This window comes from Coffea eugenioides, chromosome 11, assembly GCF_003713205.1.
Source record: "Coffea eugenioides isolate CCC68of chromosome 11, Ceug_1.0, whole genome shotgun sequence".
NCBI lineage: Eukaryota > Viridiplantae > Streptophyta > Magnoliopsida > Gentianales > Rubiaceae > Coffea > Coffea eugenioides.
In genome coordinates this window covers 39536571-39551615 of record NC_040045.1, presented here as the reverse complement: position 1 = coordinate 39551615, position 15045 = coordinate 39536571, and the positions used below count along the sequence as shown (strand labels likewise).

The window sequence follows — 15045 nt, the reverse complement described above, 5'->3', positions numbered from 1 at the left end:
ACCGCGCTAATGGCCTCGTTGCAAGCGGACAAATATAGGAACAGGGTTTCCCCCTGCTCCGGGGCTGTCAGAGCTGGCAGCTCTGCCAGGTATGCCTTTAGATCGGCGAAGGCTTTCTGGCATTTCTCGATCCATTGAAAGTCCTTAAGTGATTTAAGGATCTTAAAAAAGGGCAGTCCCCTAACCGCGGAGCGCGAGAAGAACCTGTTCAGGGCGGCCATCCTCCCCGTGAGCCGCTGGACCTCCTTTACGCTCCTTGGAGGAGCCATGTCCATGATGGTCTGGAGCTTATCCGGGTTGGCCCGGATTCCCTCTCGGGAGACCAGGAAGCCCAGGAACTTTCCCGACCTAACTCCGAAGGTACATTTCTTCGGGTTCAGCCGCATCCTGCTTTCCCGCAGGATATTCAGGATTTCTCTTAGGTCGGGAGCTAGCTGTCGATCAGTTCAGTTTTTGACGATCATGTCGTCCACGTAAACCTCCATACTTCTGTCGATTTGATTTTGGAAGAGGTTGTTGACTAAACGCTGGCTCCAGCATTTTTCAGCCCAAATGGCATGGTCCGGTAGCAGTAGGTTCCTTCCTCGGTGATGAAGGAAGTCTTTTCCCGGTCCTCCTCAACCATCTCGATCTGGTGATATCCCTTGAAGGCATCCAAAAAGCACAAAATGTCAAAACCCACAGTAGAGTCTACTAACCTGTCGATCCTTGGCAGGGGAAAACAGTCTTTCGGACAGGCCTTGTTGAGATCTGTGAAGTCCACGCACATCCTCCACGACTGATCCTCCTTCTTCACCAGGACGGGATTGGCCAACCAGGTCGGGTAATGTACCTCCAGGATGATCTTGGACTCCAGCAGCTTGCCGACCTTCTTCCGGATCACCTCGTTCCTTTCTGGGGCAAAGCTCCTCTTCTTCTGTTTCACTGGCTTGAAGCGAGGATCCACGTTGAGGTGGTGGACAGCCAGGTCTGTCGGAATCCCAGGCATGTCCTCAACCATCCATGCGAAGACTTGGGAGTATTCTCTTAGTAGGGCCTTCAAGCCCTCCTTCTCCTCAAAGGGTAGCAGCGCACCAATGCGGAGAACCTGGTCGGGCCGGTCTTCCCTCAAGGGGAACTCCTCGATCTCGTCCTCGGTGCCCAGCTGCAGGGCCTCCTCCCCTGGAATGTAGGGCTCCAAGCAGGTCGTCTGGGCGACCACCTTCTCCTGTCCCCGAAGCATGGCCAAGTAGCAAGGTCTGGCATCCTCTGGATCACCGCGCACCCTAGCCACCCCTCCTGGAGTGGAGAATTTGACGCTGAGGTGGAGCGTAGAGGGAATAGCTCGGAGGGCGTTCAAAGCAGGCCGACCCAGGAACATGTTGTACGGGAATTGTTGCTTGACCACCACGAAATTGACAGGGAAGGTCCGGCATTTGGGGGCCTGCCCTACCGTGACCATCAGGGTGATCATCCCCTCCGGATTGATGGGCGGTCCGGTGAAGCCCACCAGGGGTGTCCGAACCGGGGTCAATTGTTCATCCTTCAATCCGAACTCTTTGAACACACGGTAGAACAGGATGTCCACCGCACTCCCCTGGTCTACGTACACTTTCTTCACCCGGTAGTTATTAGTGATGACGTCTATCACGATAGCCTCGTGATTTCCGGACGCCAGGGGAACCGCGTCCCTTGGTCCGAAGGTGATTTCCTCATCCATAATACGCAGGCGTTTCAGGGAGTCATCTCCCTCGGGGAGAGGTCGCTTGTTTTTCCGAGACGTATGGCTGTCCCCCCTCGTAGGGCCCCCAGCGATGGTGTTTATCACCCCCGCTAGATTCTGGGCATCCTGATCGGGGGAGCTCCACCGGGGACCACTTCGGGCCCCCCTTTGCTGGGCCCCTATCCCTGCGGTAGGTGCGTCCTGGCTCCTGGCCCAATTGCCCTTGTCGCACGAATCGCCCCAGGAAGCCCCGCTGTATCAGGTCCTCGATTTCTCTCCGCAGGGTCCAGCACCCCTCCGTATCATGCCCAACATCAAGGGGGAAGGCACAGTATCGGTCCTGGTTCCTTTTGTTCCGGGATGTCCCCATCTTTGGCGGCCGGCCTCCCAGGCCTTCTGCCTCCATGACGGCCAGGATCTGGGCCCTGGGCCGAGTCAGGGGGGTGTAACCTTTCTCTGGAAGTGGCGGCTGAGCGGGGGCCTTCTCCTTCGAGAGCCGGTCAAAGACGTTCTTCTTGGCCGGGGCGTCCTTGCTTTCGGAGAGGTTTTCCCGCCCTCTCCGATCTCCGAGTTCCGAGCTCCCGATCTGACTCCCTCTTCAGGCAGCCGGCCTCTTCCGCATTAGCGGCCGCGTGCGCCCGGGTCAAGAGCTCCTCCAGATTTACGGGAGGCTTCTCGGCCAACTTGTAAAAGAGTTCCTCCACTCTAAGCCCGTTCACGAAGGCAGCCATGACCACTTTCTCGTCCTTGTCCCTGATCTGTAAACTTTTCGTATTGAAACGGGTCATGAAATTCCTCAGCGACTCGTCGGGCCTCTGCCTGATTGCCATCAGGTGGGTCGCGTTCTTCGAATAGGTTTTGGAGGAGATGAATTGGACGACGAACTGCCTGGCCAGCTCGGGGAAACTCCGGATGGTCCCTGGGGCCAGACCTTGGAACTAAAGCCGAGCCTTACCTTTCAGGAACATTGGAAAGGTCTTGCAGCGGATCTCGTTCGCCGCGGTCTGCAGGCGCATGTGTGTTAGGAAAACCGAGAGGTGGTCTTCCGGGTCAGTCGATGCATCGTACAACTCGATGTTCGAGATCTTGAATCTCCGGGGCAGCGGGTAGTCCTCTATTCCCCGGGTGAAAGGCGAGGTCGTGTAGTTGTCCTCGTACAACCGGGGCCGCAGGATCTGCTCGAGCTCGTCTCGGACAGGTTTTCCCTGGAGGGGGTCGCGCGGCCGACTTTTAACAGATCGAGCAGGAGAGCGCTCAGGCCCGTTTCGCGTGGGTTTTCGTGGGGGGGGTCTCTTGGACGGCTCCCCGCGGACCGGTCGCGGGAGTATCTCTCACTATCTCCAACCACCGAGACCCGTGGGCGAGGGGGAGTCCGCGGCCGCTTCCTTCCGGGGGGCTGGTCCCGCGACTCATCCTCAGAGGGGTCAGGAGGTAATTCCTTCTCCTTTCCTTTCGCTTTGGAGGTCTGCGCGCCCCCGGCCTCGCCTCCTTCCTTCGCCTGCCGGATTATGTCCTCCAGCATGGGGAGGTTCTCCGTCACGAACTGAAAGATCTGCTGCCTCCGTTCCCCTGAAAGGGAGGAGCCCCCAGCATTCCGGGCCGCCCCGGTTTCCATCTTCCGGGACCCCTTGCCTGCTCCGGGATCGGTAGTTGCTATGGTTCGCTTGGAACGGGTTCTCGCCATCAACACAACTGCACTTACCTTACTTTTTTCGGGTTCCCACAGACGGGGCCAACTGAAGAAGCGCGGAGCTTCCCAGGACCGAACTGACCTGACGAGCTCAGCGTGCTGATAGTAAGAGCCGGTTCCAATCCTACAAAACAAACGGGAGAGTGACCTAGCAAAGGGGGGCCCGAGGTGGTCCCCGTTGGCACTCCGACGGTCAAATTAGTTTTCCGGTAAGTAAGGTTCACGAGAAGTGAGGCAGTCGGGAGTAATTCGCCAATAGTGAGCGTACCTTGTACAGTTGATGCGTGCTACCATTTATACCTGTTGGGGAGTCCGACCTCCGTACGTTTCGAGGCCTGTCCGAGATAACCTCCATCCCGCGTCCAGGGGGATTCTCCCCGCCCTCTGCGGGATTGCTCTTCGGAGCCTGATAGGGTATATTTTTGTCATTAATTTTATTAGTAATTTCCCCTTCTATCCCGGACAAATATTGTGTTAATTGCTGATATTTACTCATATTTGATATCTGGACCCAATTCCAGGAGTGGAGCAGATAACTACAAAAAGAGGGACTTTTGGATGCAAATTTGGGAGACTCCAGCAGAAAGCCTCAATTGGCTGGGACCACAAGAGCTACAAGAGCTAGTAAAGGCAACGTACAAAGCCTTAGGAACAAGAAGTAATTCGGCAGCTTGTGGCCAATTGGTGGGGACCGCGCAGAGGCTCAAAACAAGGAGATGAATTCGGCAGCTTGTGTCCAATTGGTGGGGACCACTGGATATCTTTCCTTTGGCTTTAAATAGGGAGCTAACGTACAGAGGCGAGGGACCGCTTTTAGTTTAGCTTTTTAGCCTAGTCTTTAGTTTAGTTTTTTTTTTCTTTTCCTTGGACTGGCCTCTGACACACGCCAGGTGTTTGACAATATTCCCCAACGGGGAAAACCTCCTTCATTCCTTATTTCCTAGTACAAAACGATGCCTTCGCAATTTATTAACTCGTGTGGTGATTTAATTATGCGGCGTGGCTAAGTCTTTCATCTAGTCAAGGGTCAACTCGACGGCGCAGTCCAGGGGGATTCTCCCCGCCCTCTGCGGGATTGCTCTTCGGAGCCCTTGCGGAGTCCTAGCGGTGATGGGCCTCAGGACGGTCGTCGAGGGCCTGGGGCCCAAGCCCAGCCCTGACCGCTATGGGCTGCCACGTGTCCGGGCCCAGGACGGGGCCTCTGTAGGGAATGTTAGAAACTTATTGATGAATGATTCTGAATTATGTCCATAACTCTCATATGATTTACAAAATGGTTTATCACTTCTTGGATTTGACAAAGAAAAAAAAAGGTTTATCACTTCTTGGATGCTTTTCTTCTGTAGGCAGCGTGACAGTGCAATAGGACAGCACAGGGAAGTCGCATCGTGGGTTCTCTCTTTCTGCCTGCCAACAATGACAATGGAAAAAGGTCGCAACAGATGGGGCCCTCTGCTTTATGAAGCACTCTTCATGAATAGTAACAACGTATTCCTCTCCAGTCCCAAGCCAGCAGAAATGATCAAGGGTAGGAGAAAAGGAAGAAGCCTTGGAAAGCCCAGAGGAAATAGGAGGTTTGGCAAGAAAAGTAGCTACAATATGATTTTTTTTTTTTGGCTTTTCTTTCCCAGTCCTCCCATTCCTATGGGTTTCTAGAGTTTCTTCCTTTCCTTTTTCTACTCTTACTACAACCCATCACTTGTTCATAAAATTCTGTGCAGAAAAGGAAAGGACACAAAGGAGAGTAGTCGATGATCATATTTGTATAGCAAGAAGAGGAATGAGAGGGAAAGGGAGGTTAATCTTCAGGAAATTAGTGGGATGGGTGATGGGGGAAGATTTGAGGTAAATCTTTGGTCATTTTTTGTTTTGAGCGATCAAATCTTGATCTTCCCTAGTCCTCCCATCCCGGTGATTTCCTGTGGATTCTCCTCTTCCACAACTTATTCTGCAGGCTCAGATCTCTCTCCGATTCAGAACTTAGTAATTGCTTGCTTACTAAGTCATAAGGTAGTAGTAGTCTCTCTTTGCTCTGCCTTCTTGTCCCTTGATCAATTACTACTACTTAGTATGGTAGTTTTATGCTGCTTAGATATGTTTTATGCAAAACTTTCTCCACATCATATTTCCTGACCATGGTTCTAGCCGAAAAGGGCTATGGAGGCTTGGATCTTGAGGATACTCATTCTAAAATCTGGAAATGTGTTCACCATGCAACCAAACATGATCTTTTATGTGACTTGCCACCATGAGTATACGGATAACAATGAAAATTCTGCATCCCAGAACATTGGAATCTCCTAGCTCATTAGACATGAAACAGATGAGTTAGATACCATAACACCAAGAAAGAAATTATTAAAAAAAAACCCAATATGTTCTATCTTTTCTCTCCCAAATTTTGGAAAGGTAGTGTTCCAGAATTGATCTTTGATATCCTGTGCCAGCCTACCAGGGCCTAATGGCTCCTCCTCTCCATGATTGAGGAAGTTGCAACTTTTACATTCTGCTGATTCTAGATGTGATCTCTCGTCAGATCGAAGGAGCACCACAAGGATTGCATAAATAACTGAAGCCCGATAAGATTTTGTCGACTTTATTTTGGTGGTTTTTTTTTTTTGAATGGTATGGAAGCATTACTGCTTGGTACTGGTGTTTTTTTTTTTTTGGCGGGCGGGTGGGGAGTGGTGTTGGATCTTTCTAGGATCAATTGACCTGCTAGCTATAGGCCTATCTAGCCAATTTGCAAAATATCAAACAGTAAACTTAGTTTGATGCTCAAATGGCCATATGAATCCAGTTAATCCGCAATCGTTTCTCATCCGTTTTTGAAGACAATAAAATAAACAATTAACGCATTCAATGAATTTGGCTTTGGTTTTGATGGAAGACAGAAATGGAAATCTAAGCCAAGATTAACGACAATAACCCGTTTTGGTTCTCTGACAATTAGATTACCACAAAAAGACCCGATCACGAGTGAAATTAGTTAAATAATTTTTTTCTTGCATTGTGTTCCAACTTTGACATATATAGTTTATCAAGATGTGAAGCACTCTGGTTTGGCCTAGAAGATCAAGATCCTGTAAGATGGAGCCGCCTTCTAGGCTTGCATCCGGAGACTAAAACTTGGCCAAGAAAAATAATAATATGACCACGAAAGTTTTTAACATCCTCGTATATTATTACCAAATTCTGATGCAACCCTAGGGAACCATAACCCGCATCAAAGAGACGCACAGGAATGGTTACCTAGTTTGAGGATTCAAGCTAACATGGATTTCAAATAGAAAATTCTTTACTGCTACTGCGTAGTGCTTGGTCTGGGAATATATGCATTCTTAAGTGTCCATCATAAAGCATTTCTGTTTTCTTTTTGAAACAAATTTTAACGAGGTGTTTCATTTGCATTGGTATATTTGCAGTAAGTATCTTGAAACTATTCTACCAAAAGAAAATGAACGAATCTACATAGGTATCTGCCGGTAAATTAAATACACTGCAAGGCTTCATCAATTAAAAACCGGGGAAGATTAATCTCTTGGAGAGTACAAAGCTGTGCTGATCATGTTCTGAGCAATGCATTGCTGTTTATGTAGAAAACTAAGATCAACGAGAACAGACGCCAGATTATGGGATTTACCACGAAAGAGGAGTAGAATTTCACCGTAAAGTAGAGCAGTGAAGGGAGAGTAGAATTTCACCACGAAACAGAGTATAAAGGCTCTAAGAAAAAGTAGTGTTTCTAGACTCAAAAGCATCTAATTACTAAAACACAAGGGAATCCAAAATATTTACTCAATGATCTAAAGGTCAAAATAACTCATTAAAAGCTCTCTTAGTGGTTTGGTGAGCAACGGGCCAAAATCATGAATATAGTAGTCTTGTTTCAACTTTTTCACAAAATCCTCTGCGAGCTATTTCTCCATTCCCGGTAGCAGCAGCGCACACATTCATGAGTTATTTCTCCATTCGCTGCTGCAGTGGCGCCGGATCGAGTGACAATCGTCCGGAACGATGTAAAGATTTTTTGAACGAGTTATAATTCATTAAATAAATTGTACATCTTTATAATTGAGATGCAACATTCTATTATTTTTTTTATGTAGATCTATGCATGATAATTACACGTCTGTTGTAAAAATGTACAAGTAATTTAATTTAAATTACAATCCATTCAAAAATTCGTATAATGTTCCGGACGGTTGTCAGTGCGGTTGTCGCTAACAACTGTCCGTGCCCTCGCCCTCAGTCGTGCATACTTTCTCATTCTATTAACATAGAGCGTTATCATTGTCGGAACTCGACGCATAACCAGTCTTGCACCAGAGGTAACGCTAATAACTCTTCTTCTTTTTCCTAAAAAAACACGTAGATGACTAACCTGTTTGCTAGGTCTGATACCAGACCTATCACTATTATCACCAGACCTAATACTGAGCTTGTTTGGATAGTGGGTTATTTTTTCAAATATATTTACTTACATCACCATTACAATTTTCAATACAACTTTTTATCTCACATACACCACATCACAAAAAATGCTACAGTAAAAATATCTCAAATAATTTACAATCCAAACAAACCAATAACTCTTCTTTTTCCTTAAAAAGCACGTAGATAATTAACCTGTTTGTCAGGCCTGGTATCACTGCTACTAACTCTTCTTCTTTTTCTTGCTTCAATTAAGGGAAAAGCACGTAGATAATACGTGCTAGGCAGTGAGGGAAGATCTTCTCTAGCAAACTTCTCACGAATCATAGACAGTGAAGGAAAACCATTTCTTCCAGATGAAGCGTTATGCGATTGAGGATCTTCCCTGCCAAGTTTCCCACCAGTCGTATCAATCTCTACTGCGAAGGAATGAAGCATTCTTAAAGTCTCCAACACAACAAATCGCTTGCCATGTTTCCCATAAAAAAATCTCTTGGCTTGCTCGTCATCGTCAGAACTAATTGTCGTCTTGACCATCCTCAAATGGGAACTATGCGCCGGTACGCATTTAGCTGAAGCACATCTGTCTGGTTGATAATACTTCGCCATTACGTAACGACTATATTTGTTTGCACAGTTCAGCGCACCAAGAGCTTCGTTAGCAACATCACTGATGCCTTTCACAAATTGGCGACAACGCCATTCATTAGAACGCTCGCCCAGCTCAGCAAAGCTCAGCAAGAACTTTAGATGTTGGCAGAGAAAAGCTGATTCAGTACCCACTTCATGAAAAAAGTTCACGGTGTCTCTGAGTTCTCGACAAGACTGGAGCAGATCCCTCACCGCCACACGATAAGGTAGCAAGGCTAAATTGTGGCGTAAATCTTTCCAGGAGTTGTAGTAGTCAGATTCATCAAGAAATTTCTCCAGCTTATTCTCATTTAAACCAATCTGTTCTACTAATTCTCGCACTTCACTTGATAATTTTCGTCCCCAGCACTGATGAATGTTCATCATATACTCACCATTTGACGATGAATTTAGTAGCTCAGTTCTCTGAACAAAATCTCCTATAGGCAGCGCAAGAGTTGCAATATCTTTTTCTAATTGGTCCGGCAAAGTTGGGGGTCCTTCCATTTCCAATACTCCGATGACCTCACCAATTTTTTCAATAACTAACTTAGCTTGCAATGTCTTTATATTCAGTAGTTTGTGTAGGATAATAACTAATTTGTCCACCTGCTTCACCAGACTAACAATTTCATCATCAGCCATCTTTCCTTCCTTCTGTCAAAGTCAATCCTACCCAATGTAATCAACAGTAAATTAATAAAGAAATCGCCTTGATGTTTGGATTTAAAGCTGTAACCTGACTGAAATAAGTAAATATGAATGAATCGGAAAAAATAAAAAAAATAAAAAGAGCATACTAACATGTAGGAGAAAGCAAAAAAAAAAAAACTGGGGCCTGACAACTATGAATGCGAGAGAGAAGCTACACAGCTTACCAGCAGCAGAGGCGAAAAGGCCTGTGATGATCGGAATCACGATTGCTAGAAGAAAGCCTGCGATGAGAACTTGTGGTCAACGAAGATGAAGCAGCCAAGTCGGCCCAAGTGCCAAAAGTCTTGTCGTTGATTTCTTCTCAATTTTCTTGAAAAAGTTGAATATGTAAGAGTCCTAGAACAGTTGGACCTGCATTAGTTGCATTCATGAAGGAACCATTTGGCAAGAACTATTACTAATGCCAAGTAGTTTGAATTAGTTACTGTAAAAAGCATTTGTATCGATTTTTGTGTAAAGAAAAAACTTAAAAACCAGCCAAAAATCAAATAATTTGATTTAGAATTAAAACACCTATCTTCCCAGATATGAAGAGAAATGAATATTAGCTCGAGTTAAGTGTTAGAAACTCATCTTCTTTCTTTTATCACTTAGGAGCCGTGTGGGATGAAAGTCTCATGCACGGTATTGAATGAGAGAAAGAAGTGATGAATCCTCTTTTGGACACTCTCCCGTTCCTGTGGTTACTTTTCTTTCTGTAACTTTGAAAGTAGCTGTTTCAGCTTCAGCCACTCGAATTTTTGACATTCCTTTTTATTTCTCATCAAACGGATGGTTCATCACTTCTGGGATGCTTTTCTTCTGTAGGCAGCAACACAATACAGTTGTAGGATGGTCCACCAGAGTTTGAGTAGCTCAATAGGGCCAAATGAATTGAATTTGTGTATCTGGTAGCACGACTCGAAAGCTCGTCAAATCTTATCAAATTTTTAAATTTTAAATTTTAATATATTATTATTATGAAATTATCTTTGTACTCATATGAGTTATTGAATTTACAAAATGTTTTAGATTGTGTGAAGTTTTTTGAAGGGCGATAATATATTTTCACCTAAGATTTGTCAAGAAAAATAAAATCCTCATATCTTTTTGACTCGAGCTCGATAAAGTTCGTTTTGACTCGAGTCCTTACCAGTCGAATTCGAGTTTTATGAACAATGGAGGTCGAGGTCTCCTTCCTGCAAGTTGGGTCAAGCTCGAATATGATGATGCTCGGAACCAATTCGACTCGATTAGATCTCTAACAGTGGGAGTGCACAGATGAGTGGCATCGTGGGTTCTCCCTTTCTGCCTGTCAACAATGGCTATTATTCAATGGAAAAGGTGGCGACAGATGGGGGCCTCTGCTTTATGAAGCACTTTGCAGACATCTTTATATAATGAAGGGATAATTTCACAAACCTACCTTAAGATTTTTAATAATTACAAGGACTTCCCTCAAATTTTAAAAATTACATATATCTTCCCTATTTTTATATTTATATAACAATGGGCCTGCTTGGAAGCCAGTTTTTTAGGCAAGTTTTTTACCTACTAGTTTTTTAACAACTTTTGCTACAGAAATCCCAAAAAATTTCTTAAAATTTTTTACCTACACACTTCAACATACCCAAAACACACCATCAAAAATTCCCTTCCCTTTTTTCCTTCTTCCTCCCCAATCCCAACCCACCACCACCGTCGGTGCCGACCACCACCACCGTTTCGTCCCCACTCCGCGCGTGCAAATAATTTGGGTCGCGAGCTTGGGCTGTGCTGGTACGCTGTGGAGCAAAGGAAAGGCTGAGCCTGGGGCTGCCAGAGCGTCTGATGCGACTGGGCTGCAGGGGAAGGGGGAGAAGAGGAGAAGGGAAAGGGAGGGAGAGGGTGGGGGGGAAAGGGAGGGCAGAGGGGTGACAGGGAAGGGCAGTGGGCCGGAGGCGGGGAAAGGGAGGCAGAGGGTGGCGGGGGGTGGGCAGTGGGAGGGGAAGAGGGAAAGGGAGGGCTGAGGGTGGTGGGGGAAAGGGAGGGCAGAGGGGTGACGGGGAAGGCGGGCGGCGGGAAAAGGAGGGCTGAGGGGTCGGGAAGGGCAGTGGGCGGGGGGCGGGGAAAGGAGAGGCAGAGGGGTGGCGGGGAAGGGGAAAGGAGTTGCTGCTGGGGAGGTAACGGGGAAGGGGAAGAGAGAAAGAAAAGAGAAAGGAAAGAAAAAAAAAGAAAGAGAAAGAGAAAAAGTAAAGGAAAAAAAAAAGTTTTTCATCTTACAAAAACTTCTAAAAAATTTTTCACCTTACAAAAATTTCTACAAAATTTTTTTAAAAACTTCTACAATGCACTATAGTAAAGTTTTAGACAAACTCCCTAAAAACTCAGGTTCCAAACAGGCCCAATGTAAGTCCAACAAACTAGATTTTTCTCTCAAAAATTCTAAATTACCCTTTTCTAACAAAACTAAGAAAGAAAAACATAGTATATTTAATTATTTTCTTCCACACTTTGCATAAATCGATAAACCTAATCCTTAACAACCATCTAACCATAAGTTCCAAAAATAAGCAGTTGTCCAAAAGATCTCAAATTGCATATACAACATCAATGCTTGTCATAAAAAAAAATAAAAATAAAAATACAAAAAATACACCAACACACACACATACCATTGACAACTAATTTTATACCCCAAAATTAAATTTCAACACTCAAATACTTTTTCAATACAAGTTAATCTTGCCTAAAACCATCATTACAACTCTCTTATTATCTTAAAAATATTAATATCTCAAAAGTAGTTAATAAATTCTACCTCCACAATAAAATCATAGCAAAAAATTTCTAATCCAATAAAAGAAATCATTATGCAATTATTGACATTTTACAAATATTTTTCTTTATAACAAGCAAAATATGAAAAATTTCATATCTTTACTTCTTCTTCTTATTTCAACAATCAATTTCATTATTAATTTCTCTATTACTGCGAATCTGTTCATTTTCTTCTAATTTGACACATAATTTACTCCCTTCGTTAATTTTGCAATTTCAATTTGCTAATATCCATAAAATTGAAGATAATAAAAAGGATATAGTACTACATTAACTAGAAAAGAAAGAAGCAAAAATAGACAAGAGATAGAAAAAATAGAATTTTTTGGGTTTTGTAAATCTATTGCTTTAAATTGAGAATTGTCTACCAAGTGAAGGGCATTTTTGATACTTTATTATATTAGGGGAAGTAAGTGTAATTTTTTAAATCTGAAGGAAATCGAGTGAAATTATTTGAAACCTCAAGGGAGGTTTCTGAAATTATCCCTATAATGAATAGGAACAACGTATTCTGCAGAGGCCCCGTACTGGGCCTAGACACGTGGCAGCCCAGGTATAGCCGAGCTGGGCTCCGGCCCCAAGCTCCTGGCGACCGCCCTGGGCCGCACCCCCGCTAGGGCCCCAGGGGGATCAGGAGACCGTCCCGCAGAGGTCGGAGGAGATCCCGCTCGGCGAGGGATTGAGATTATATCAGGAAGGTCCCGGAACGTACGGAGGTCGGACTCTGACCCAGGTATAAATAGTGCTACACACCCATTGCCCAAGGTACGCTCACTCCTGATGCTCAATCCACTCTGACTAAGTTAATCCCCGGGAACCCTACTCACCGGAAAACAAACTTGACCGTCGGAGTGCCCTCGGGGACCACCTCAGGGCCCTCTCGTAAGTCCACTCCTCTGTTTTGCAGGCTTGGAACCAGCTCTTCCATCGGCACCCCGAGCTCATCAGGTCAGCTCGGTCAGGGGAAGTTCCGTGCTTCTTCAGTTGGCGCCGTCTGTGGGAACCGAAAGGTAATTGTTAGTGTTGATGGCAAGAACACGATCCAAGCGGACCGTTGAAAGCACCGGTCCTGGAGCCGGAGAGGGATCCCGCCGAGCGGAAACCGAAGCGGTCGGGGGCGTTGGGGGCTCAGCCCTCTCAGGGGAGCGAAGACAGCAGATCCTCCAGTTCGTGACGGAGAACCTCCCCATGCTGGAAGACATAATCCGGCAGGCGAAGGAAGGGGGCGAAGCCGGTGGAGCACATACCTCCAAGGTGAAGGGGAAGGAAAAGGAACCACTTCCCGACCCCTCGGAGGATGGGTCACGAGACCAGCCTCCCCGGAGGAAACGGCCACGGACTCCCCCTCGCCCCCGAGCCTCGGTGGTAGGGGACAGCGAAAGGCACTCCCGCGACAGGCCCGCGGGGAGCAGGCCGAGGGACCCCTCCCCACGGAAGCCTGCGTGAAACGAGCCTGAACGCTCTCCCACCCGATCTGTCAAGAGCCGGCCGCGCGATCCCTCTGTGGAAGTCTGTCCGAAACGAAATCGAGCAGATCCTGCGGCCACGGCCGTACGAGGACGACTACATGACCTCGCCCTTTACCCGGGAGATAGAAGACTACCCACTACCCCGGAGGTTCAAGATCCCAAACATCGAGTTGTACGATGCCTCGACCGACCCGGAAGATCACCTTTCGGTCTTCCCGACGCACATGCGCCTGCAAACTGCGGCGGACGAGATCCGCTGCAAGACCTTCCCCATGTTCCTGAAGGGGAAGGCCCGGCTCTGGTTCCAAGGTCTGGCACCGGGGTCCATCCGGAGTTTTCCAGAGCTGGCCAGAGTTTGTCGTCCAATTCGTCTCTTCCAAGACCTATTCGAAGACCGCGACTCACCTGATGGCTATCAGGCAGAGGCCCGACGAGTCGTTGAGGAATTTCATGACCCGTTTCAACACGGAGAGCTTACAGATCAGGGACAAGGACGAAAAGGTGGTCATGGCCGCCTTCATGAACGGGCTCAGGGTAGAGGAGCTCTTCTACAAGCTGGCCGAGAAGCTTCCCGGAGACATGGAGGAGCTCTTGACCCCGGCGCACGCAGCTGCCAACGCAGAGGAGGCGGCTCGCCTGAAGAGAAAGTCAGATCGAGAGCTCGGAGATCGGAGAGGGCTATCTTTAAAGCCTTAACGCTCGACCCAGGAGGTCGGCATGGCTGCCTTTAAAGTTCAATACTCGGCCCAAGAGGTCGGCAGGACTATCTCTAAAATCCTGAAGCTCGACCCAGGAGGTCGGCGTGGCTGCCATTAAAGTTTAATGCTCGACCCAAGAGGTCGGCAGGGCTAACTTTAAAGCCTTGACGCTCGATCCAGGAGGTCGACGATGCTCGACCCCAAGAGGCCGACACGAGAAGTTCTATTATGCTCGGCCCCAAGAGGTCGGCACGAGAAACTCGACGATGCTCGGCCCCAAGAGGTCGGCACGGTTTAAAGCTTCGAAACCTGGGAGTTCGACGAGGCTCGACCCAGGAGGTTGGCGCAGTTTGAAGCTTTAGAGTCTGAGTTTGCGGAAATCCGGGAATTCGACGCTCGACCCATGAGGTCGGCATGAATACCTTGGAAGTCTAACGCTCGGCCTAGGAGGTCGGCGCGGCCTATCCTTAAGAATTTGACGCTCGACCCAAGAGGTCGGCAGGGCTATCTTTAAAGCCTTGACGCTCTACCCAGGAGGTCGGCGTGACTGCCTGCAAAGCTTGACGCTCGACCCAAGAGATCGGCATGACCGTCCTGAAGGTGTGATGCTCGACCCCAAGAGGTCGGCACGCCGTGACTTACTTTGAGGCAGCTTGTCAAAACCAGGGAGCACGCTGGCTCGGCCAGGAGGTCGGCACGATTGCCCTGAGAATGTAATGCTCGACCCAGGAGGTCGGCATGTCTGCCTGGAAAATGTGATGCTCGACCCCAAGAGGTCGGCACGTCTGCTAAAATCAGGGAGTTCAACGCTCGACCCAGGAGGTCGGCATAACTGCCTTGGAAATGTGATGTTCGACCCCAAGAGGTTGGCATATCCGCTAAAATCAGAGTTCGACGCTCGACCCGGGA

At 47.2% G+C, this 15045-nt stretch overlaps 1 protein-coding gene across 1 annotated transcript; it reads right to left on the bottom strand.

Annotated features, from left to right (window-relative positions):
- Positions 1–520: 520 nt before the first annotated feature.
- On the bottom strand, positions 521–1699 carry LOC113752550. The gene has a single exon (XM_027296663.1). The coding sequence runs from the start codon at positions 1697–1699 to the stop codon at positions 521–523; it is 1179 nt and encodes a 392-aa protein (XP_027152464.1).
- Positions 1700–15045: the final 13346 nt, after the last annotated feature.

What these genes read in the sequence shown, in the direction of transcription:
- LOC113752550 (XM_027296663.1), bottom strand. Translation starts at nt 1,699, where the DNA reads ATGGATGAGGAAATCACCTTCGGACCAAGGGACGCGGTTCCCCTGGCG.